The sequence below is a fragment of the Orycteropus afer genome, unplaced genomic scaffold, assembly GCF_000298275.1.
Source record: "Orycteropus afer afer isolate SDZICR_OR568_19922 unplaced genomic scaffold, OryAfe1.0 scaffold00239, whole genome shotgun sequence".
NCBI classification, from domain to species: Eukaryota; Metazoa; Chordata; class Mammalia; order Tubulidentata; family Orycteropodidae; genus Orycteropus; species Orycteropus afer.
Genome location: NW_006921826.1, coordinates 4,889,713 through 4,916,840, shown reverse-complemented (window position 1 = coordinate 4,916,840; position 27,128 = coordinate 4,889,713). Strand labels below are relative to the sequence as shown.

Below are 27,128 nucleotides of genomic sequence, written 5' to 3'. Positions count from 1 at the left end.
TCCAAGTGTTAAGACCTGAGAATTGATCTAAAGATCAGCCCTGGTCACCAAGGGCTGCAGGGATGACCACACTGGTGGCCTATGACTAGGAAGGGAAATAGCAAGGAAGGAGACAACCACAGACTCTCAGCTGTCTGGAAGGCACAGACATTTTGACTCTTTACAAGTGGTGGCCACTTTGGATTTTAAAGTGACAGCATTCTCATTCAGATTCCATGGACCTAAGAATATGTCATGTTTGCCAAGAATGGCAGGGACATGCAGGAGGCTGACAATGGGAAAGGTGTTGAGTGTATAAGTGCTGCCAACTAGCAAACAGAGGAGAAGAGCACAGTACCCTGCTTACATAGATAACATACAAACAAAACAAAGAAAATGAAAATTGTGGGCAAGTCACTCCAACATAAAATCATCAATTAAATATGAACACAAAAATGCCACAATGCCTCAGAGACAACAGAGCATCACAGTGCACACAAAGAAGCAAGATAAAGCAGGAGAAACAGGGGATCAGGATACAGACCCAAAACACATCCCTGAGGAAGACACAGCATTGGAACTCCCTGAAAAGGAATTCAAAAGAATTATATTTAGGTACCTTCAATTAATTGAGAGACAGATCAAGGAAAAGACTGACAAAATTGAGGGAAACACAGAGAAAACCCTAGAACAATTTTGAAAGGTAATACAAGAACAAAATAACAAAATAAATGAAAAATTAGAAATGATACAAAACCTACATATAGAAAGCCAGAAGATTAATACTAAATTTTTAGAAATAGGTAACATATAGAATAGGCAAAGGATAGAACTGAATCAATGAAAGAATTAGTGAGATTGAAGGCAAATACCTCAATACCTCTTTGGAAAGGGATCAATCAGAAAAAAAGATCAAAACAAAATGAAAAAAGACTAAGGTTCATGTGGGATACCATCAAAAGAAATAACCTATGTATAATCAGAATTCCAGAACAGGAAGAGACAAATAAAACCATGAAAAAACGGTTGAAGATTTATTGGAAGGGAATTTTCCTGGTATGATGAAAAGTGAGAATATATCCATTGAAGAAGTCCAATGAACCCCAAACAGGATAGACCCCAAAAGAAAATCACCAAGACGTATAATCAAACTCACCAAAACCAAAGACAAAGAAAGAATTCTGAAAGCAGCATGGGAAAAACGAAAAGTTAGCTACAAGGAGCAACCAATAAGACTAAGCTCAGATTTCTCAGCAGAAACCATGCAGGTGAGAAGACAATGGGATGGTATATATAAAACTCTGAAAGAGAATAATTTTCAACCAAGAATTATGTACCCAGCAAAACTGTGCCTCAAATATGATGGTGAAATTAGGACATTTCCAGATAAGCAGAAATTAAGGGGATTTGTTAAAACCAGGCCAACCTTACTAGAGATGCTGAAGGGAGTCCTTTGGACAGAGAAGCAACAACAGTCAACAATAACTGACCATTAACACACATGATGACATAACCCAGCAACCAACCCAGCTATGGAAGTATCCAAAGTAAGTAAGCCAACAATATTGTAAACAGGGAACCAAAGACATCAATTGACAAATGAGGACAACTACAAACCAAAAAGAAGGAAAAAATTGTGTAGTTACAGAACTTTTAAATGGTAGGGAAGTCAAGACAACTACAAGATAGAACGGGCTGTTCTAAACCTGGGAAGAAAACTATAAATCACAGAGTAACCTCAAAGAAAAATGATAAACCTTCACATCAAAATCAAAAAGAGGACCAGCATAAATATTTAGCAAATACTAAAACAATAGCAATGAAGGAAGTGACAACACAACTCATAAACAAAAGGAGCTCAGCACAGAAAATTATATGGAACAAAGAAATCAATACCATGAAAAGCACATAACAAAAACAACAGCAACAAATTCATATTTGCCAATAATTACATATCTGACAAGGGACTTATCTCTAAGATTTATAGGAAACTGCAACACCTCAACAGCAATGCAATTAACAATCCAGTTGAAAAATGGGCAGAAGACATGAATAGACACTTCACCGAGAAGGATATTCAGGTAGCCAGCAAATACATGAAGAAATGCTCATGATCATTGGCCATCAGAGAGATGTAAATCAAAACAACAATGAGATAAACTGTCTCACCCCAGCACTGATGACAAGGTTCAATGAGACAGAAAATAACAAATGCTGGTGGGGCTGTGGAGAGATTGGGACTCTCACACACTGCTGGTGACACTGTGAAGTGACACAACCACTGTGGAAAGCAATATGGCGATTCCTTAGAAAGCTGGAATTGGAGATCTCATTTGACCCAGAAATCCCATTACTAGGTATATATCCTAGAGAGGTGAGAGCCAGGATAGGAACAGATACATGCATGCTCATGTTCATCACAACACTATTTACAATAGCAAAAAGATGGAAACAACCTATGTGCTCATCAGTGGAAGAGTAGATGACCAAACTATGGTACTTATACATAATGGTACGCTATGCAGCACTAAAGAATAACATAGAGTCTGCAAAACACCACATAATATGGATGAACTTGGAGGACATTATGCTGAGTGAAATAAGTCAATCACAGAAGGACAAATGTAGTATTAGTTCATTGTTGTGGAGGGTCAAAGGAAGGTTTATATATGCAGGGAAACATTCTTTGTTGGTTATCGAGGGTGAGAGGGGAGGGGAGCGAACACTGCAAAAAAAAAAAATGCATTGACCCATGTCACTCTAGTTTTATGTATTTCACTGTACATAAATACATAAATTATATTTCAATAAAATGCATTTAAAAAAATCTAAAGAAAATGAAATTCACTGACCAGCACAAAGAATCTGTGGGTCAGAAGTTAAGACAAGGTTGCCTGTGACAGAGAGGGCAGGGGGTTCTGAGTTAATGGTCTGTTTGTTGATCTGGTTCTAGTTACCCTGGTGTACTCATTTTGTAAAAAAATCATCTAGATTCACTTTTCCATGTACATAATACTTCAATAAAACATTTTTTTAAAGTAAAAAAAAGAAGTACAGTCAGAATGCTCCTTGCAAGTGAGAATGGCCAGACTTCGCCTCACCTACTTTGGTCATGTTGTTAGAAGGGACCTTTCCCTGGAGAAGGATATCATGCTTGGTAAAGTGGAGAGCCAATGAAAAAGGGGAAGGCCCTCAACAAGGTGGATTGACACAATGGCTGCAATGATGAGCTCAGGTATAGCAAGGATTGTGAGGCTGGCACAGGACTGGGCAGTGTTTCGTTCTGTTGTACATAGAGTTGCTATGAGTCGGAGAGGACTTGATGGAACCTAACAACAAAAACAAAAACAGTCTAAAAAAACAAACCAAACTCACTGCCGTTGAGTCAGCTCCAACTCATAGCAACCCTTCCTTAGGTTTCTGAAGCAGTATCGCTACAGAAGTAGATTGCCCAATCTTCCTTCCAAGGAGTGGCTGATGGGTTTGAACCGCCAGCCTTCTGGTTAGCAGTGAAATGCCCTAGGCAAACATTAGTCTAGTCAGCAGAAAAGAAATAGGTCCCCTCCACCTTGGTCAGATGTGACCCTCAACTTAAATATACTCACCACAAAGCAACATTCCAGTAAGTGTTATTTACATTTATGGTTGTGAAAGGACAAATTGATTTAGAGGGTGGTTTAAAAGGTATTCCTCAAAAACCTCATTTCTGAGTTAACTGTTTTGTTGTAAATATTTTTTTCCATTTTGTCTGGCCCTTGATGTGTTTTGCTCCATTTGTATAAGGGTGTCTGTGGATGTGACACTACCTAGCTCTTTGCTTTATCCCTTTGATTTTTCTGGTTGTTTCTCTCCAAAAAATGTAGAATTCTACACTACTGACCCTCTGTGAACACCCACTCCTGTTTCTTCATGAAAAAGAAAGAATATATGTAAACTCATCTCCTCAATTCCAATTTCATTTTTCATTTCTTTGTCTGTAAAACTAACTCAAATCCACTGCTATTGAGTCAATTCAGACTCATAGCTCCATAGAGAGCAGTGGTGGTGCAATGTTGGTTGCTAAATGAAAAGTCAGTGGTCTCCCCCAGCTGCTCTGCAGTAGAAAATTGTGGCAGTCTGCTTCTGTAAGGGTTACAGCCTTGGAAACTCTATGAGGCAGTTCTACTCTGTCCTAGAGGGTCGCTATGAGTCTGCCTACAATGTGTTGAATACTATCCACCAAAAATTCATGTCCACCCAGAGTCTCAGAATGTGGCCTTATTTGGAAATAGGATTTTTGCAGATGTAATTCATTAAGGATCAGGAACATATTGGATTAGAATGGTCCTTAAATCCAATGACTGGTGTCCTTATAAGGAGAAGTAAGGACAAAGAGAGACACATAGAAGAAAGCTATGGTGAAGCTGGAGAAAGAGATTGGGGTGATGCTCTCACAAGCCAAGAAATGCCTAGGGCCACCAGAATCTGAAAGAGACAAGGAAGGATTCTTCTTTCAAGCCTTCAGAGGGAACATGGCCCTGCTGATCTTGATTTCAGACTCTAGCCTCCAGAAATGCGAGAGAATAATTTTCTGTTGTTCCAAGCAACTAAGTTTGATACTTTGTTAAGGTAGCCCTAGAAAATCAATAAATCTATCTACCTACCTATCTACCTGTCTTCTTTCTTTCTGTCTGTATACCTGTCATCTCTATATATATATATCTTCATTGTATCCTGTATTTCTTACAAAGCCAAGACAAAATGCTCTTTGAAGCTGTGGTTCTTAACTCTGCATTTCAAACCAAGGCCTGGGGCCCACCTCAAGATATTCTCATTCAATTAGTCTGGGGTGTGACTTAGATTTGGAGATTTTTTTTAAAAGCTCTCAAGTCATTCTAAAGCACAGCCAAGGTTGAGAGCTACTGCTGGAAAGAAGGATACCTTTCCATTCCCTTGCTGCAAAATTTCCAATGGCTGTCTTCTGCCTACCAACTAAACTTACATTCTGCTTTATAAGTTACAAGGTACTTTCAAATGAATTTTACCCTCAGTCCTATGAAACCCCATTCTATGAGGTCAAAAGCCCTCATAGATAACAACAGATCCCTTCTGTACATATGTCATATTTTTCTCCATCTTCCTTCTGCCCTTCCATCCCCCACACCTCAGCTTGGAATGCTTTCTGCAGTTTCAACAGTATGAGAGACTTACATAATGGTAATTGCTAGCTACCAATGGAGAGTGGCTGTAGTGTTCTTGTTATTATGATGCTGTAACAATAGGGAAATTTGAGACAATTGAAAACCAACCCAGCAGTATGAGTAACCTCTCATTCTGTGGAGGCACCCAAATGAAATAATCTGACTTACTAATGCAGTGTCCCATCCAAAGCATTTTTGGTTTTGTTCTGTAGGATGAAAAGTCCATACTCTTGGCCATACTGCAGGTTTCTACAGCAACTCTGTAGTCTTTATACCTCATTTGCTTCTCTTACCACACTTTTAAGGGACCAGATGCTTACCAGGTGTATTTGTTTCCTATTGCAGCTAAAATAAGTTACTATAAACTTAGCAGCTTAGAACCACACAAATGTATTCTCCTACAATTCTGGCAGTTAGAAGACTACAGTGGGTCAGCAGGGCTGGCTCCTTGTGCCTTGTGGAGGTTCTAGGAGAGAATCCATTTCTTTGCCTTTTCTAGGTTCTCAGCCTGCCTTTATTCCTTGCCTCATAGCCCCTTCCTCTATCTTCAAACTTGGCAGCACAACATCTTCTCTCCTCTCTGACTCTGCTTCTGTTCTTGTCTTCACTCTCTGACTCTGATCACCAGTGTCCCTCTTATAAGAACTCTTGTGATGACACTAGACCCATCTGAATGATACAGAATAATCTCTCCATCTCAAAATCTTTAACCTAATCACACAAGCAAGTCTCTTGCCATGTAAGGTTAACACATTCAGAGGTTTTAGAGATTAGAGTGTGGATATCTTTGTTGTTGTTGTTGTTAGGTGCTGTCAATTCTTTTCTATCTCATAGTGACTCTATGTACAACAGAATGAAATGCTGCCCAGTCTTGTGCCATCTTCACAATCCCTGCCATGCTTGAGCCTATCACTGCAGCCACTGTGTTAGTCCATCTTTGTTATTTTGTTGTTATTTGCCGTCAAGTCGGACCTGACTCATAGCAACTCTTCCTTGGGTTTCCGAGGTGGTATCACTACAGAAGTAGATTGCCCAACCTTCCTTCCGAGGAGTGGCTGGTTGGGTTTGAACCATCTTTGTTGTTGTTGTTGTTGTTATTTGCCGTCGAGTCGGCCCCGACTCATAGCGACCCCTCCTTGGGTTTCCGAGGCAGTATCACTACGGAAGTAGGAATGCCCAACCTTCCTTCCGAGGAGTGGCTGGTGGGTTTGAACCGCCAGCCTTCTGGTTAGCAGTCAAGTGCCTTAGCCACTATGCTACCAGAGCTCCTTGAACCATCTTTAGTGGGTTATTATTCAACCCACTAAAGGTAAATGACCAGATTAAAAAATATCTATTTTAAAAATTTCCTGATGAAGCCTGGATGTTTCTTTCAGACCATGGCTCTGTTAATTTTTTTCTTCTTCTTTTTTTTTGGAGTGGAGAGAGAGAGGGTCTTTGCCAATTTTTATAAAATGTGACTATCCATTTGGCTGGAATTTCAGTTTGTGCATCAAACTCTTTACAGTCATCCGTCAGTTTGTCATACTGTGGTTGCTTGTACGTTGCTATGATGCTGTATTTCAGTGTCACCCATAATGGAGAGGTTTCAGCAGAGCTTCCAGACTAAGACAGACTAGGAAGTAAGGCCTGGTGATCTACTTCCAAAAAATTAGCCACTGAAAACCTTAAGGATCACAACAGAACACTGTCTGATAAAGTGCTGGAAGATCAGCCTCTAGGCTGGGAGGCACACAAAATACACATGGCCACAATGATGGACTCAAACATACCAATGATCATAAGGATGGTGCAATGTTTCATTGTGTTGTACATGGTGTCACCATGAATTGAAGCCAATTCCACAGCAACTAACAACAACCACCACCATATCCTTGAGAAATGCTCTGCCTCTGCTTGAATATACAACCTGGTTTCTTTACTTGTGTTCATGGTATGTCAAAAAGCATAAAAATAAATAATCCAATATTTCTTTGACCATCTGTAGATGGAAGGAAAAAAATTTAAAAAAAAATCTTTTCTACATCATCAATTGTCAAATGATGTGATATCTTATTCTATTCCCATGACTTTGTAGAAACTGTACAAAGTGGAAGCAAACCAAAAACAGAAGCTGGCCCAAAAAGGGCAGGTTGCATATTTCAGGGAACAGGTGGCTGAGCCCTGGGGAACTGCCAAGAATGTGAATGGGAATATTCTACTACTGACCTGCTGCGAACACCCACACCTGCTCCTTCTTGAAAAGTGGCTTAGCTGGGAAAGAACACATGTGTCCCTCATCTCCCAGGCCCCAGCAATAGTAGACCATGTGCTTCTGGTTTTCAACCCATCACACACAAAGCCTCTGAGTACTACAGCACCAGCAGGCTTCCCCTTCCTCTTACAGGGGCACTCTGAAGTCTTCATAAAAAGTGTTAGCACCAAGTCCTCTCAAGTCTTGAACCTCTGAAGAGCAAGAGTTTTAAGTACAGCAGAGTACTACATGTCAGCAAACTTTAAACTGTTTGCCACTTTTCTTTTTCCTTAGTTGTTCTCCATGAGGAACAATTTTTAGGTAGGAAATTCATAGGTAAAGAAATAGACCAAAATGTTAAATGAAATTACTATGTTTCAACAATTGGTGAAATCAAGCACTTATCTTCAGATCTCCCCACATGATATAAAATCAATTGTTCTTCTACGGCAGTGGATTCCAGCACCAACATCATATGATTCTGATTGTTATATGTAGATTCTTCTACAGTTATTTGTTATTGTAAGTGCAAACCAGGCAAAAATGCAGATGCCATTCACAAAGAGGTAATTAATCTATGATTATAAGGAGCTAACCCATACATATTAGGGCATTGGTGATTCAGTGGTAGAATTCTTGCTTTCCCTGTGGGATATGGGATTGATTCCCAGCCAATGTACCTCATGGGCAGTCACCACCTGTCTGTTAGTGAGGGCGTGTGTGTTGCTATGATGCTGAACAGGTTTCAGTGGAGCCTCAAGACTAAGAGGGACTAAGAAGAAAAGCCTGCCAATCTATTCCCACAAATCAGCCAATGAAAAACCTATGGATCACAACAGTGTTGGAGATGATGTAGGAGTGAGCAGTATTATGTTCCACTGTGCATGGGGTCACCCTGAATCAGGGTTTGACTCAATGGTAGCTAACAGTAATAATTCAGGAATATATTTTTAAAGTCAAAACTTCTGTGGTCAAATGAAGGTTTTAAAGAGAACTATATGCTTCTCCTGTGTGTGTGTATAGATTGTGCTAAATGTCTACAAGTTAATAGAGGAGAGTTTCTTTAAAAGAGTCCATCTTAACACTGAAGATATGTTTTTAAAGATTTTTAATGAGGAATTATCTTTGTGGTTTGTTCAACAGTTCTTGATACAATTTCAGTGCCTCCTAAATTTCTTTTTTTTTTTTCTTATCTCTCTGGAAAGATTCTTATTTATCTGTGATGCTTAATGGTTCCCACTCTTTCTGGGGGTACTTTGAAAACATGAAGATATATAGCAAAAGAGAATCAAGAAACCTTTCTGCTGCAACTTTGCACAAATGGTTAAGCACTCAGTTACTAACTAAAAGGTTGACAGTTTGAATCTACCCAGAGGCACCTCAGAAGGAATGCTTGGTGATGTGGTACTTCTGAGATCAGCTACTGAAAATTCTATGGAGTACAGTTCTATTCTGACATACATGGGGTCACCATGCATTACAGTAGACTCTACAGCAACTGATTTGGGTTTCTTGTTCTTTTTTTTTTTAATCTTATTATTCTGGTGGCATAGTGGATAAGATATTTGGCTACTAACCTTCTGGTTAGCAAACCCACCAGCTGCTCCGTAGAAGGAAAATGAGGTGATGTACTTCCGTAAAGATTTACAGCCTCAGAAACCCAATGGGGGTCGGTCACTATGAGTTGGAATCGACTCTAAGGCAGTGAGTTTGGTTTTTGGTTTTGGTATTACCCATACGTACAAGGTTTCACCACACTCATTGTTGGGCAGCCCATCCTCATATTTTTCATCCTCATTGCACCTATGTTGCAGATGGGCAGCGTCTTATTCTCCTACTTTGTGTCTATAGCGTCTTGCTCTGTGGATGTTGACAGCACTATTGGTAGTTACAAATTCTAGTTACTTCCCTGTCAAGGGAACAGCTCTGGCACTAATCCAGAGGCCATGTGCTCTGTGGAGAGGGAAATGGGAGTGTGGGTGAGCAGGAAAAATGAGGTCAGCTTTCAGAGCAGTCAATCATCTCTGATGAGTTGGCAAGACTGTGAACTACAGAATATTTACTGTTGGGAGATGTCCTTAACGGGAGACACCCAGTCTAGCCAGACCCAGAGCCTCCCTTATCAGAGGATCAGGATGACAAAACCATGACACAGAGGACACAGTTTTACAGCCAGGCACCAAATCTCTTTATTGCAGGGAGATTTCCTCTAGTTCCTTTAATTATTACTCAGGGAAAATGAATGAGTTGGTCTGGAAGTGGAAAGAAGAAAAAAAAAAAAAATTACCCAGTACAATCTCAGGTATATGGTTTGCATGAATTATCTTTGTATCTGCTTTAAGCAATCCACCCTTGCCCCATAGGTTGGATTATGAGATACATGGTCTCAAAGCATCTCTCCATCTTCACACTCACCTCTCCCTTCTAATGGTCAGTTCACCTGCCTCCTGTCCCAATGTGAGGATCTCGGATCTTCAGCTCAATGAAGCAGCCCAGCCCAGAACCTAGCACAGTGCCTGGTATTTGGTTATTAACTTCCATCAAGTTAGTCCCCAATTCATAGCAACCTCATGCACAAGATAGAGTGCTGTGATCTATAGAATATTCATTGGCTAATTTTTCAGAAACTGATTGCCAGGTCTTTCTTCATAGTCTGTCTTAGTCTGGATGTTTCATTAAAACCTGTTCAGCACCAGAGCAACATACAAGCCCCACCAACAGGTGGTGGCTGTGCTTGAGGTACACTGGCAGAATCACTGAACCCGGATCTTCTGCATGGAAGGCGAGAATTCTGCCACAGAGCCACCACTGCCCTAGCACTTGGTTAGAGCTTAATAAATATTTGTTACTACATAGGAACTTCTCTTTCCTCTGAGGAGGGGAGGAAGAGCAGGAGCAAAAAGAAAAGTTGTACACATCAAAGAAATACACCAATATTCCCTAACCTTCCTTTTAAGCAGTGCTTTCAGCCTTTCCCCCCTCACACAAATTTTTACCCACACTTGGAATATGTTACATAAAAGTACCAGTTCAAGTTCTTCCATCCTTGCTCACTGAGCTGGTGCTGCAGCTGAATCTGCTAGCCAGCACCTGATACATGTTGCAAGTGCTTTGGGGCTGTGGAAGGTGAAATGTGAATTTTCTGTGTAACATGAGTACATGGTTAACACAATCCGGGGATGTGTTGCAAATATGATCTGGGTAAAAGGATGTTCACCAGAGCATTTTATATATGTTGTTGTTGTTATGTGCCGTTGAGTTGGACCAGACTCATAGCGACCCCTCCTTGGGTTTCCCAGGCAGTATCACTATGGGAGTAGATTGCCCCATCTTCCTTCCAAGGAGTGGCTGGTGGGTTTGAACCGCCAGCCTTCTGGTTAGCAGTCAAGTGCCTTAGGCACTATGCTACCAGAGCTCCTATTTTATATATAGTAACAACAACAACAACAAAAAAAAAGATGTGTGGGAGAGGACTCTAGTAATTGAGGCTTGGTTATATAAATTAGGACATATTCATGTGATGGAATATTATGCTACTATTAAAGATCATATTTGACAAAAATATATAATAGCATGGGAAAATGTACTAAAAAAAATGCAAAAAACCGGTCATAGAATTGAAAATAATCACAATTTTAAAAATGGTGAGCATATAAAACACTGGGAAATATATCCCAATGTTACAGAGTTTATTTCTGGATGATGTTGATTTTTAAAGCCAATTAAAATTTCTCCTATATTTTTATTTCATTTTGCAATAAACATGTATTGATTTTTATAAGCTTTAAAATATTCTATTTTGAACAATCTTGAATTGTGGGGGAAGTAACATATCATTTAACAATGAAGAGAAGCCCTATCCTGTTCCTGCCCTCTATGGTTATTGTCTAGCATTAGACTAGATGTCTCACGCATACACAGCCCAGAAAATGACACCTGAAAGTAAAGTGACAGTGTAGACCCTGCCAATCAAAATAGGAGTCCTTTCCTTTGGTGAGTTAGGCTCCAAAAAGAAAGCTGTATCTAGGGATGTTGGTAGGGGGACTGCTATGGGGTCAGCTGGGAAAGTTGGAAGCAGCTGTGGTGTAGGGAAACCCATTTCCCTGGAGAGGAGAGCGCTGGCTCTGGTTCTGTCACTGGCTCTGGGCCACAGGCCATTTAATGTCTGTAAGCATTGTGTTCCCCATCTGTAGAAGGAAGATCAAACATCTGCCGTGCCTACCTCACAAGCCTTTGTGGGGTTAAATAAAACAATATATGTGCTGTGTTTTGTAAACTACAAAGCACCCAGGAGACAAAAAGTTTGGCAATCCTAAAAACTAACTTTCTAGGGTAGCAATCAATGCTCCCCACTTCCTTTCTTACAAGATATCAACAGACACAATCTATACATACCTCTCAAACACTCTAGTTGCATGAGGAGTTTTATCAGCCACATTTAACACATTTTGTTTCCCAATATCTTTGCCCATGTAGCAAAGACATGTGTCCATTCACCTTGTTTCTTTTGCTCTCAGGCACATGGATAAATTGGACTTTCCCAGTGGGGAAAAGAATGAAAAGAAGCCCAGTAGGTTTTGCTACTGGAATATGGATAGAAGTGATAAATAAAAAGCCCCTTCCTGGTGCAGTCCCAAAATCCCCCTGTGAGATCCTTCACACATCCTCTTCCCTCATGTCCTGCCTGGTTGCAGAAATGTCCTGGGTGGAGGAGGATTCTGAGACCCCTGGGAGATGGTGACACAACTGGATGGAAGAAGCCAGAGTCTCTACATTATAGGGATGGCTGCCCACCAAACTCTGACTTTACTGGAACACGAGTGAGAAATGGCCTGAGAGTTAGGATCATTTGTTATACCAGTTATCCTCCCTGACCAATACATCTAAGACCATGGCCACCTCTCCATTCCAGAGAGATGGTCAACACTTTTTGCTACTTCCCATATGATTCTGTTGTAGGGAGTGTGGAGAACAGATATTTTAAACCCAACCTTCATCCAATGGGAAACTCACTCAATAAAAATTTAAAGTAATTCATTTAGTTTCTCTGACAGATTTGTTTAAGGTTTGCTCTCTTATTTATACAGAAAAACTTCAGGGTATGTGCTAATTTCAATAACTGAGAAGAGAAAATAACAAAAGAGAAAAATGCCTTCAGCAATCTAATTCCAGCAGTATTTAAGGTGAGATGAAAACAGAAAAAGAATACAGCCCATCTAGGTAGGAGAGATTAAGGTGTTAGTCTACTTCTCCTTTAGAGGTGTGAACAATGGAAGCAGAATGCTAACAATGATTTCTCATATATTTTATTCTTAGCAGTGATCATCCCTACCCACGGGCTGTTTCAAAACCATGACTTTGTGGACCCAAAATATCCTTTGATTATAAAATCTCTCACTCTTTTGTCTTAATTACTGTTAACAGCCACAATAGCAACAACAACAAAATGATAACTAGTACTTTGATCCCTGATTGACAACGGGCTAAATGTCCTGTATTCCTTACCTTATTTAATTCTCACTACCATTATATCCATTTATTAATGAGGGATTTGAGCCTGAGAGAAGATAAGCCCCTGTGCAGGATCACAGTGCTAGCAAGTGGGTAAGTCGGGCTTGAACCCCAGACCACGTATCCCCAAAGCCCACACTCTTAATCACTATCCCATGCAGCAAAACTGGTGGTTGAGAAGTCTTTGCATTGCCTGGCCCAGCAGGGTCTCTCAAAGGGGATCTTGAATGAGCAGAGAGAAGGCAGGAGTGAAAGTTTTAGTAGATATAGCTGGCCCACTCTCAGAGTAGGCAGGCCTGAATTGAGCACTGCAATGAGGAACTGTGGGAGATCGTGGAGGTATCAGGCTCTGGGTTGGGGCATTCCCAGGAGAGGACAGTGGAAAAAGGGATTGCTACTCACTTTATTTGACTCTAGCAAACCTGCTCTTCCTTGCTTATAGAGGCTACTTACCTGGTAGGGGTACAGGGTGACCCCATTGGTTCTTGACAGGGACCAGGTGCCATCTAGGTATTGGTGAGCCTGGATGGCCACTGAGTTCAGGATGTTCCCATTGCTGGGACTGGTGGCCATCTGGAGGCTGACCTTGGCCTGGTGGGTTGGGGACCCACTCTTCTTCTCCACCCCATTGCTGACCCCAAGGCTGTTAGGTTTGCTGCTATGCTTGTTGGTGACAAAGCCTGTGTAGTTGGAAGTGGCACAGGGGGCGGGCACAAAGGCCCAATCCCTGGGCTGCTGGAGCCCACCCACGTGCCGGGCCCCCACCAGGGTGGGGATGTTGGAGAGGGGTGAGGGCGAGCCAGGGGAAGCATCACAGTGCTCACTGCCCGCTGCTTGCTCCAAGGTCAGCACCATCTGGATAGCCTCTTGCTTTAGCTGGTTCAGGTGTGTAGCACAAATATCACAGCGGTTATCTCGGTCATTCCATGCCTTCCGGATGGTGTTGGGGACCTGGAGTTTGTCATGAATCACAGCCGAGAAAGCAGGGTCCTGGAGAACATATAAGCAGAAAGAAAGGAAAGGTTATAACTCAAGTACAATTTGCATGTCTGGTTTATGAGTTAAGCCCCAGATATATCCAAGGAGTTTGACTGTTTGATTGACAACCAACAGAAATGAGAAGACAGACAGGCAGAAAAGTCTCTAGAGTTGACAAACATATATGACAAATATATGATTTTTATAGTGAAGAATTTAAGGAATTAAATAAATATTTATTTAGTATACTTCTCTCCGGGAGCTCTGGTAGCATAGTGGCTAAGGCACTTGACTGCTAACCAGAAGGCTGGCGGTTCAAGCCCACCAGCCACTCCTCGGAAGGAAGGTTAGGCAATCCTACTTCTGTAGTGATACTGCCTCGGAAACCCAAGGAGGGGTCACTATGAGTCGGGTCCGACTTGACGACACATAACAACAACAACAACAACATACTTCTCTCCTGGCCAGTCAAAAGAACCCATTAGATTCTTCTCCTTGTGTCCACAAAAGAAGTACAGGCCCACCTGGAGCCTCCCAAGGTGTACATTAAGAAGACACAATTGTTTGTTCAGGTGTGATGGGAGATGAGTGTAGTCATTCTGGACCGACTCCATTGTAGCCCCCAGGACTCCTGCTACCCAAGGGAAATTGGTAACAAATGGAGTTGACCTGGAAAAGAGAGTGTTCTATGAAAATTCTGGTCTCATTAGCTAAGTGCCATTGAAATAAAACCAAACAACAGATTCTGGACCAGCAATCCAACCTGCTCCAGCATCCCAGCAAACCTCTGCAGATTAACTCATGTTTATCATTTGTCCATGGTAGGCTTGCCATTTCTGTACTCATGAAGTTGATATCCAGATTGAAAGACATTATCTCCCTAGCAGTGTCCCTGGTAAAACCCAAGATAATTTTCCCTAGAACATCATCTAAAACTACTATAAAGAAGATTCTTTAGCTCAGAGGCCCATATTTAAAAGAAATTGGAAAATGAATTTAATGAGGCTGATTTCTCTCATTTATTCTGCTTTGCTTTTTGTAGAACAGCAGAACTACACAAAGAAACAAAGAACTGGGAGTGTTAATTGGATATTAAAATAGTTGGGTTTTAGTTCCAGTTCTACTACTAATTAATGTATGACCTTGGGCAATTTACTTAATCTCACTGAACCTCTCATCTGTAACACAAGGCCATGACCTCTATGAGTTGTAAGGTCCTTCCGTCACCAAGACTCTGTGTTTATGGAAAATAAGGGCAGGAGAGTCTAGTGTCTGTAAATATGGACAGACCACTATGCCATTTTGGAAGCCTGGTTGAACTTTTGGAGTAATTTATGAGCCTCATCTTAAGGCTTATTTTCCTCCAGGACATCAGGAGGAAGTCTGCTCTTCTGAAATTTGCTGTCAGTTTTTATGGGCGGAAGCCCCATCAGGGCTGAACGAAGTTTGATGAGCTGTGGTTGAAAGGAGGTGTGTGTGTGGAAGCCAAGGAGGCAGGAAGGTTGCTGGTGGGAGGGTCCTTCTTAATTACGATCTATCTTGATTACTGGGCTCCAGCATTTTGTTTTCCCTGTTTAACTACCGTGAACAGCTCCTCAGCATGCACTGATTAATTGATTAATAAATCAAGAGGCCTCTTTACATAGCAGCAGCAAGGAGTGGCTCAGGAGGTGGAAACTCAAGGCAGTCATATAAAATGATGAGAAGCAATAGGAGGTCAAGGTTGATCAAGGCTCAGGTTGACAATGTGATGCAAACCATATGAGACCAGCAAGCTGCTTGGTTCACAGAGTCTCTCATCACCAATCAACATATTGGACCCAGGGGGTGGGCATTAGAGACCATTCTAGAGTAGACCAACACTTCAATTTACAGGTAAAGAAACTGAGCTCTTGACCCCTAGTCCTAGTCAAGAGCCAGAAGGCTGTCTTCGTCAATAAACTTATATTTTTTGCATAGATATATAAGATTTTCACCTCATTCACTTGGGAAATGTACTCTAAATTAATTCATTTGGGCTCCCATCTGTGCCAACTGTCACATTAAATGTTGGGGATACAGAGAGGAAAAACACATCTTCTCACCAGCTACACCCAGTCCTGGGGCAAGGGAGACTTAGAGACTATAATGATAAGATTTCGGGAGGCCAAGAGAACAGAGGCCCCATTGACCCATCCTGCTGCATGTCCCCACTTCTTCTTTTTCATTTTTATCACTTGTTTCTCATTCAGGATCCACTTATAAGTGGTGCTCTGGTGAGTCCTCTACCAGCCTCAGTGCCTGACCTTTATCTGTTCATGGCTCGGAACAGGCACATCCGAAAGCTTCTCTTCCGACCTGCTAGACTGTGCTATGTATGATCATTATGCAGCAGTAAGAGTCCTGAGTAAACGCATATCATGGTACCATGTTCAGGGTGTACCGCTCAGTTCCAGGGATCAAATGTTAGCATGGGCTTTAGCATCATCTTCTTACTTCTCCTCAGAGGACCCCTGAGAGTTCCTAGACCAAACCCCCATCCCTTTTTTGGAAGATGAAAAAGGTAAACAACTGCCAACTCAAAAAGTGAGTTAATTTAACCTTGGGGGGGAGTGGAAATATTACTAGTGTATGTAGACAATTTCTATGGAAAGACTGAGAGAGAACTTCTAAGTATTTGGCTATAGATTAATTAGCAAAACCCCTCACAGCCTGCAGTAGTTATTTTCTTTATTAAACATTTTTCTTCCTAAAAAATGGAGACATTTTACAGAAATGCAGAAAAATGCAAAAAATTACCACAACCTGTTAACATTTGTGTGTTTCCTTCTGATTTTTTTCTATGTGCATTAAGAAAACTATGTCCTATACATATTATCTTGCTTTTTCACTTAATATTACCAATGAGAATGTTCTCTTATCAACAAATATCATTTGAAAATACGATTTTTAATGATCACTTTGTATTCTATATTTTGCTTTTTGCATAACTCATTTATTTATTTCTACATTCTATTAGATAACTAGAGACTATGAGAAACCAGGAAACTGGCATAAAAAAACAATCCACAGCCCATAACTTATATATTATATCATAACACTATTTGGTTTCAAGAAGTTTCAAATTAATTGCTTATTTATAATATTTTTCTTAGTCCAATCAAGTGCCACAGAAAGGTAGCAGGTCTGAGATAAGTTGTATCCAACACATGACATTTTATTTTAAATCCTAGTCCTTAGATTCTGGATTTGGCACTGACATCTATGTTTGTAGCTGGAGGTAAAGAGACACATGGACTATATGGAATCCCGCGAGCCATCCATGGCCTGAGAACTCCCTTCCCCTGTTCCTTCTGGTTGATATTAGTCTCCCTAGAAGCAGTATATTCATTGCTTAGTCTTTCTATTTACTGCTCAGCTTCTAACATGTAACAAATATTTATGTTGCCTTCCAACACAACATGTGCTGCACCAAGCTGGAGGCACGAGGATACATGCAAATGTTTCCTGTCCTTCCTCTGTGAGTTCTCCATCCAAGGGCCTTCTTTGTTCCTGGGCTGCCAAAAAAGACGTCCCTCTTCTACTTCCTGGAGTCCCTGAGTGGTGCAAATAGTTAATATGTTTGGTTGCTAACAGAATGGTTGGAAATTTGAGTTCACCCAGAGGCACATCTAAAGAAAGGCTTCGTGATCTACTTCTGAGATCAGCCACTGAAAACCCTATGGAGCAGAGTTCTACTGTGATACATGTGGAGTCACCAAGAGTAGGAAACTAACTCCACAGTAACTGATAGTTCTGCTGCTCCCTAGTCCAGTCTTTAGCAACTCAGAGGATCCCTCAGCACACACTGAGCTCTGCACTCCCCATCTGGTTCACGAGGCCTCAGTCAGGAGAACTCTAACTTCTGGATTCTTTCTTCAACTCAGCCCTGTGTTCAACCAAAGCAAGTTCTGCAGGAGAAGCTGTGAGAGCCTATGAGAGGTGACATAATGGTCACACAAGGGTCACAGCCATGCCCTTACCAGTATGATGGACATGGCAGCCACAGACAGCCAAGAAGTAGCAGACAGCCCCTTTTTGGTCCATCTAGAGGAAAAATTGAGATTGATTCTTTAATGAGGATGACAATGCTGACTGATGTCAGAGAAGTGTCAAATTAAACAACCCCTGTTCTGAAACTCTACATTGGTTATCATCAAAAGGCCTTCATAAGTCAAGAGAGATGTATCTCATGAAAAGTAAAATCCCTTTCAAGTGCTTGTCCACATATTATACATATTTGAATACAACTCACAACTTCAAAGAAGAATGGTCAACAGGCACAGCTTTTTATAAATGCTGAATAAAGAGGAGACTGCTTCTAGGGAGAACAGTGTTAAATAGGAGGAAAGAAAAGAATCTTTAGAACCTGGATGCATAATATGCTTTACTGTTATGGATACAATAAGGACTGCAGTGGGCCCAAGCAGTGAAGTAGGGGAGTGTCTTCTGGTTCAGTTGGCACCAAAAGAGACCTGGACACAGAGAAGGAATGAATTTAGGATCCTGTCAGGCATGCAACCTAGCTCATGGGAATGAAAAACATTCTTATCCTCTTCCTAGGTCTAGTCCTGATTCATTGTGTGCCTCAGGAATTAATCCAGTGGGAGCAGTGGTGAACCCATGCACAGCCAAACATGTCTTTTTAAAGTCCCATTTTTTTAAATTCAGCTCATTGGAAAATGTGCTGTTGGCACCTGGGCAACATTTTTAATCATAAATTTTCAAGTTTAGGAGTTCCGTCCTCAAAATATTATCACCTTTCAGGAAAACATACAAAATCATTTTTGCCCCATCTCTGTCATGAAGGCCACCACTCATCTGTCATCTCAGTGTACTGTGGTGGCTTGCATATTGCTGTGAGGCTGGAAACTATCCTACCAGTATTTCAAATACTAGTAGGGTCACCTATAGTGGGCAGGTTTCAGCACAGCTTTGAAACTAAGAAAGACTGAGAAGAAGGATGGGACCATCTGCTTCTGAAGAAATTGGCCACTGAAAACCTTCTCAATAGCAGTGAAACATTGTTTGATATATTATTGGAAAATTTTATGAATAGCAGTGAAACATCGTTTGATATAGTACCAGAAAATGAGCTCCTCAGGTTGCAAGGCACTCAAAATTGACTGTGGAAGAGCTGCCTCCTCGAAGCAGAGTTGACCTTAGTGACATGAATGGAGTGAAGCTTTCAGAGCCTGCATATGCTATGGGACACAACTAAAATGGGAAGAAATATGTCTACAAAGAAGACTAATTAATACTACTATTACTCAAATTTATGCACCAACCACTAAAGCCAAGATAAAGAAATGGAAGATTTTTACCAATGTCTACAGTATGAAATTGGCCAAATATGCAATCAAATATATTGATAATTACTGGTGATTGGAATACAAAAGTTGGAAACAAAGAAGTAGCTTAGTATTTGGAAAGTATGTCCTTGGTGATAGAAATGACACTGGAGACTGCAGGATAGAATTTTGCAAGACCAATGACTTATTCATTGCAAATATCTTGTTTTAATAACATAATCAGAGACTATACACATGGACCTCACCAGATAGAATATACAGGAATCAAACTGACTACATCTGCAGAAAGAGATGATGGAGAAGCTTCAATATCATGAGTCAGAACAAGGCCAGGAGCTTACAGGGGAACAGGCCATCAATTACTCATGTGCAAGTTCAAGTTGAAGCTGAAGAAAATTAAAACAAGTCCACAAGAGCCAAAATATGATCTTGATTATACCCCAACTGAATTTACAAACCAACTGGAAAACAAATTTGACACAATGAACACCAATGACCAGAGACCAGATAAGTCATGGGATGCCATCAAGAACATCATACATGAGAACATTTGGCTGCTGACCAGGTTAGCAATAGATAGGCCTACAAGGTGAACAATTACACCAGGGAAGTGCACTTCTTAGAACAATCAACTGCAGGAGATCAGAAGGGGAACATTTGTGCAGGGAGAAATTCAGAAGGCAGGAATATATAGGAAAGAAGGACACAGAGAGAAGGTAACCACAGGGAAGAAGTAGGAAGAGAGTTGTTACATCATTGGGATTGCAGTCAATATGCACAATATGTGTATCAACTGCTGTATGGAAAATGACTTTGCTCTATACACTTCCATCCAAACAAAACACATTAAAAAGTTGTGTGTTTTTTTTTTTTTAATATTTTAAATAAAAATATGTATTGTTCATTAAAAAAGAAAAAAAAAAAAAAAAGGACCAAGTTTGCTGGTCTGATACAGACTGGTGGAACCCTTGAAACTATGGTCCCTAGCTACCCTTCAAGTCTGGAATTGAACCCACTCCTGTGGCTTCCAGCCAAACAAAAGACAGGCATATGAGCTGAACATTTACATTAAGTAGATACACTCCTTGGAGAAATCATTCATGGGAGAATAGAAGGGCTATGTAGACAGCTCAGGGGGCAGGAGTGCATGGTGGGGGGAGGACACAGGGAACTATGGGGAAGACGTGGGAAGAGAGCTGTTGTATTGTGGGAAATTACAGTCAGTGTCATGAGACAAAGTGTATGTGAGCTGCTGTATGGAAAACAAATTTTCTCTGTAGACTTTCACTCGAATCACAATAAACAATTTTAAAAAAAGAACATCATACATGAAGAAAGCAAAAGGTCATTAAAAAAACAGGAAAGGAAATGGATGTCAGGAGAGACTTTGAAACTTGCTCTAGAATGGAGAGTAGCTAAAGTCAATAGACGAAATGATGAAATAAAAAAGCTGAACAGATGATTTCAAAATCTGGCTCAAGAAGACAAAGTAAATTAATATAATGAAATGTGCAAGGACCTGGAGTTAGAAAACCAAAAGGGAAGAACATTCTTGGCATTTCTCAAGCTGAAAGAATGGAAGAAAAAAATCAAGCCATGAATTGCAATACTGAAGGATTCTATGTTACAGGAATTATCAAAAGTAGATGAAAGACAGCCAAACAATAGACAGGTATTTAAGGTCAACATTTACACAAGGTTGGTACACTCCTTAGAACAATCATCAATCATGGGAGATCAGAATGGCAGTATTTACACAGGGAGATAGCTCAGAGGGCAAGAATGTATAGGAAAGAAGGATACAGGGAAAAGGTAAACCACAGGGAGGAAGTAGGAAGAGAGTCATTACATTATAAAGATGCAATCAACATCATAAAACAAAATGTGTATGAACTGCTTTGTAGAAAATTAATTTGCTCTGTAAACTTTCATCCAAATCACAACCAGTCAATCAATCAATAGAAAATGGAAGGAATACACAGAGTCACTGTACCAAAAAGAATTGGTTGATGTTCAATCATTTCAGAAAGCAGCATACGATCAAGGCTTGTAAGCCAGCCCCAGGACCAGCAGAAGGCAAGCATTTGCATGTGTGGAGCCGCCCCCAGGCCCAGGACACAGTAAGCCACCCCCAAGAGCAGCGGAAGGGGTGTTTGGATGCTTGGAGTGTCCTGGGGGCAGCCGTTGTTATTGTATTTAGGTGCTGTCCTCTCCAACTCATAGCGACCCTATGCACAGCAGAACGAAACACCTCAAGGTCCCATGCCAGCTCTGTGATTCCCTGCTATATTGAGGCCATCGCCACAGCCACTGTGTCAATCCATCTCATTGAGGGCCTTCCCCGCCTCATTAACCCTCCACCTTACAAAGCATGACATCCTTCTCTAGGGAATGGCCCCTTCTGATAACATGACCAAAGCAGGTGAGACGAAGTCTGGACATTCTCACTTCCAAGGAGCATTCTGGCTGCACTTCCTCCAAGACAGATCTGTTAGTTCTTTTAGCAGTTCATGGTACTTTCAGCATTCTTCGCCAGCACCACAACTCAAAAGCATCAATTCTTCGATCTTCCTTATTCATTATCCAACTCTCACATGCATATGAGGCAATTGAAAATACCATGGCTTGTGTCAAGTGCACCTTAATCCTCAAGGAGACATCTTTGCTCTTCAGCACTTGAAAGAGGTCCTTTGCAGCTGACTGGCCCAGTACTATATGTTTCCTGATGTCCTGACTGCTGCTTCCATTGGCATCGATTGTAGAACCAAGCAATGTGAAGTCTTTCACAGCTTCAGTCTTTTCTCCATTCATCGTGATGCTGCTTATAGGTCCAGATGTGAGAATTGTTATTTTCTTTATATTGAGATGTAATCCATACTGCAGACTGTATTCTTCAATCTTCATCAGTAAGTGCTTCAAGTCATCCTCGCTTTCAGCAAGCAAAGTTGTATCATCAGCATATCGCGGGTTGTTCATGATTCTTCCTCCAATTCTGATGTCATGTTTTTCTTCATATAGTCCAGCTTCTCGGATTATTTGCTCAGTATATAGATTGAATAATCATGGTGAAAGGAAACAACCCTGACACACCCCCTTCTTGCTTTTAAACCATGCAGTGTCCCCTTTTCTGTTTGAATGACAGCCTCGTGGTGTATGTACAGGTTCCTCATGTGTACAATTAAGTCTGGAATTCTCATTCTTCTCAATGTTATCCACAATTTGTTGTTTTCCCTCTTGTTGAACTCTGCTATTATTGCTGGAGTGTGATGATATCTCATTGTTGTTTTGATTTGCATCTCTCTAATGACTAATAACATGAGCATTTCTTCCTGTGTTTGTTGGCTGTGTGAAAAATCTTCTTTGGTGAAGTGTCTGTTCATGTACATTGCCCATTTTTTAATTAGATTGATGGAATACCCACTGAGATGTTTCAAAAAACAGATCAGTACTACAGCACTCACTAATTTATTTCAAGAAATTTGGAAGATCGCTACCTGGCCAAAAGACTGGAAGAGTCTCATGTGTGTGCCTATTCCAAAGAAAGGTGATACAACAGAATGTGGAAATTATTGAACAATTATCATGAGTATCACACACAAGTAAGATTTAGCTGAAGATAATTTAAAAATGATTGCAGTAGTATGTTGACAAAAATTCAACCTGGACTCAGAAGAGGACATAGAATGAGGGATATCATTGCTGGTGGCAGATGGATTGTGGCTGAAAGAATACCAGAAAGATGTTTAGCTATGTTTTATTGACTATGCAAAGGCATTCAACTGTGTGGATCATAACAAATTGTGGATAACATTGTGAAGAATGGGAATCCAGAACACTTAAATGTGGTCAAGAGGAACTTTTACATAGTCCAAGAGGCTGTTTTTACAATAGAATAAGGGGCTACTACATGGTTTAAAATCAGAAAAGTTGTGTACCAGGGTTGTATCCTTTCACCATACTTATTTAATTTCTATGCTGAGAAAATAATTTGAGAAGCTGGACTATATGAAGAATAATGTGGCATCAAGATTGAAAGAAGAGTCATCAACAACCTGCAATATGCAGATGACACAACCTTCCTTGCTGAAAGTGAAGAAGACTGGAGGCACTTATGGAGGAAGATCAAAGACCATAGCCTTCAACATGGATTACCCCTCATAAACAAAATGAAAATCCTCACAACTGGACCAATAAGCAACCTCATGATAAATGGAAAAAAGATTCATTTTATTTGGATCTACAATCAATGACCATGGAAGCAGCAGTTAAGAAATCAAAGGATGTATTACACTGGGCAAATCTGCTACACAAAACCTCTTTAAAGTGTTTAAGAATAAAGATGTCACTCTGAAAACTAAGGTATTCCTGACCCAAATCATGGTATTTTCAATAGCCTCATATGCACATGAGAGTTGAACAATGAATAAGGAAGACCAATGAAGAACTGAAGCCTTTGAATTGTGGTGTTGGTGAAGAATATTGAATGTATCATGTGTTGCTAGAAAAATGAATGAATGTGCCTTAGATGAAGCTCATCCAGAAGTTCATCTGGAATGCTCCTTAGAAACACCTACTTTGGTCATGTTGTCAGAAGGGACCATTCCCTGGAGAAGGATATCATGCTTGGTAAAGTAGAGGATCAGCATAAAAGAGGAAGACCCTCAACAAGATGGACTGTCACAGTGGTTGTGATGATGGGCTCAGCATGGCAACAATGCTGAAGATAGTGCAAGGCTGCACAGTGTTTCATTCTGCTGTACACAGGGTCACTATGAGTCGAAACCCACTTGACAGCACCTAACAGTAACAACAACATAATTGTTAATTGCTTAAATGTAGTAATTCTTAGATTATATGAATACTAACAACAAAACTGTTTGTAAAATCTTTCTACATAGAATGACAACATAATTAGTTACAACATTATTAGTAACTGAGTGGAAGCTTTTTTTATTTTTCTCCTTTTTATCTTAATTACTACTTCATACTCAAAAAAGTTATTGATATAGGCTCACAACCACTAATTACCACAATATTTTAGCTAAAAATCCAGAAAACCTGACAACATCAGTGACTATAAAAACACTGGTAGCAACAAAAACAACAGGCCATGCTTTTAGCATGCACAGATGAACCCACGTGATTTGAGGAATCACTGTCATTAGGTAATAATGACAGCTCTGACCAGAGTGCACTAGAAGGTTCAAAAAGTAAATAGCAGAGTTTTATTTACTTATTTAACTTTTTATTGTGATTCAGGTGAAAGTTTACAGAGCAAAGTGGTTTTCTATTCTACAACTCAAACATACTTTGTTTTGTGACATTAATTGCAATCTCCACAATGTAACAACATTCTTCTTACTTCCTTTCTGTGTTTACTGTTCCATTTGTCCTTCTCTCTTACTCCTTTCTTCTTTCTGAGCTTTTCCCCTGGGCAAATGCTCCTTTTGGTCTCATATGGTTGGTTGGTTGGTCTAAGGAGTGAGTACCTCCCTGGTTTGGCTATTCACCGTATAAGCCTGCCTACTGTTGGCTGAAAGTTGAGTCACAGGTGCAAGTTTGGTTCCAGGCTTAAAGGGTGTCTGAAGGCCATAGTATTGGGACTTCTACCAGTATCCATCAGACCTGTAAGTCTGGTCTTTTATCTTATTTTGAGTTTTGTTCCACATTTTCCTCCCACTCTACCCAGGACTTCCTATTATGATCCCTTTCACAGTGGTTGGTGGTGGCAAGCTGGGGTCCAGAGTGGTTGGCAGTAGCAGGTAGGCATCATCTAGTTCTTTGGTCTCAAGGTGATGGAAGCTGGGGTTCACGTGGTCCATTGGACCTTTAGACTAGTTGTTTTCCTTGCATCTTTGGTTTTCTTTACTATCCTTTGCACTGGATAGAGAAAGACTAATAGTTGCACCTTAGATGACAACTCACACGCTTTTAAGAACCCCTCACTCACTGCCATTGAGTAGGATCTGATTCATAGTGACCCTTCCTTGGGTTTCCAAGGCAGTATCACTATGGAAGTAGATTGCCCAATCTCCCAATCTTCCTTCTGAGGAGTGGCTGGTAGGTTTGAACCACCAGCCTTCTGGTTAGCTGGCAAATGTCTTAGGCACTACACCACCAGAGCTCCTATAAGACCCCAGTTACCACTAACCAAAGTAAGATGTAGAACACTGTCCTTGTAGACTATGTTACAGCATAGGGTTCTAGTCTAGTAGGTATAATGAATGATACATATAAACTGGAATAACAAAAATTGTTTTTGTTTTCATAATTAACTACAGAGATGTTTTTATAAGAAGTAAGAAACTTCTACTGAAATGCTGCACAAAAATGTTATTAAGGCTTTTTGCTGTCACTCCCTCTGACCATGTCACCCAGTGTGTTCCGCACCCCTCACAACCCCCTATGAGCCACTGGGATACCGCTGCTGGTGCAGCCTGACACAGGCAAAATAACAACCACAACAGTGACAAACAACTAAGTAATGCCCGAAATCACAGGCAGCTGACACCCCTACTTCTTTAGTACTTCAGTGCAAACTTCCTTCTTGCCTTACCAGGCAGCACCTGACCCTAAGGTGTGTTATCATTATTATGAGTCTGCATGTCAGTCGATAGCACTGCACCCAGCTATGGCATTCACACGCTGGTGTGTGCTGGGATACAGATCCTAGTGTGTGGAAAAGGAATGAACATAAAGTCATGTTGGGTAATGAGCCCACAAAGACAAAAAACACCGCCCAAGGAAGACATGTTAAATGTCAGACGAAAAGTTATTCTACATAAGAAACCAAATTAACCTGAAATGTAGTGGTGGTGTCCAACCTAAGCTACTCCACGCTGGATTATAGCAGAGATGCGTTCCTACTAAAAGGTGACATATGCAGCTTCAGTCTGAATGACTGTATTCCACAAGGGAGGCTGTTGTGAGTGTCAAAGGCAGACAGGAATAGACTTAATGGAGCTGCTTGCTTATACATATGAGTAAGTGCCACAGACGATAAGATACTTCTGCTTCCAAAGCAAAGGGAGGTGCTTAATTACAATGTTAAAATTATTAAGAACAGTCCATAGATTACTCAGAAGATTAGGGAAGATACTTCACATTACAACCTGTTTTTTTTTTTTTTTTTTTCTTTCAATGTCTATGTCTCATCTTTCCCAACCAGATAGGATTAACAATATCTCTTGAAAATGTTCTGTTAAGTGCATGGGATGTCAGAGTCCCAGCTCTATCACTTAGTAGCTGTATGACTGTGAATCATTTTTAAAAAACCTCTTGTAGTATATAGTACTTAAGGCACTTGACTGCTAACCAGAAGGCTGGCGGTTCAAACCCACCAGCCACTCCTTGGAAGGAAGGTTGGGCACTCTACTTCCATAGTGATACTGCCTTGGAAACCCAAAAAGGGGTCAGTATGAGTCGGGTCCGACTCAATGGCAAATAACAACAACAACAACATTTAAGAGTCAGTCTCCTTAAATGTAGAATTGGGAATGGATAATAAGTACCTATTTTTTTGAGTGAAGGATTAAATGTGGTATGTGTAACATGTTTATTACAATGCCTGATACTTAGAATAAATGCTAGAAAATAATAGTAATTATTACCAACGTTACTACTCTCAGGATTCAATACAGTATTTGTGCAGATTTAGCACCTCATATTGTGATGATGATGGTGATGATGGCAATGGTGATCCGAGGCCTTATTTTTATCCAGGAGGATTTAGTGAAGACTTTTAGAATTAAGAAGTTAGGGAATGGCAAGAAAGGAAACACCTGGTCCTCAGTTAACCTTTATATCTGGGCAAGTGAAAGGCTTCCTAAAAGTGACCTTTTAAGTATCTAATGCAGTATCAAAGGGAGTTCTGGTAGCATAGTGGCTAAGACACTTGCCTGTTAACCAGACAACTGG

At 40.6% G+C, this 27,128-nt stretch overlaps 1 protein-coding gene across 1 annotated transcript in view; it reads right to left on the bottom strand.

The window, feature by feature from the left end:
- Window positions 1-27,128, bottom strand: part of KIF26B (kinesin family member 26B) — a 781,172-nt gene that overhangs the window by 482,809 nt on the left and 271,235 nt on the right. The window contains exon 3 of the mRNA XM_007949154.1: window positions 13,357-13,893. Within this exon, the coding sequence (XP_007947345.1) occupies window positions 13,357-13,893 (537 nt within the window). The remainder of the gene's footprint in view (window positions 1-13,356; window positions 13,894-27,128) is intronic.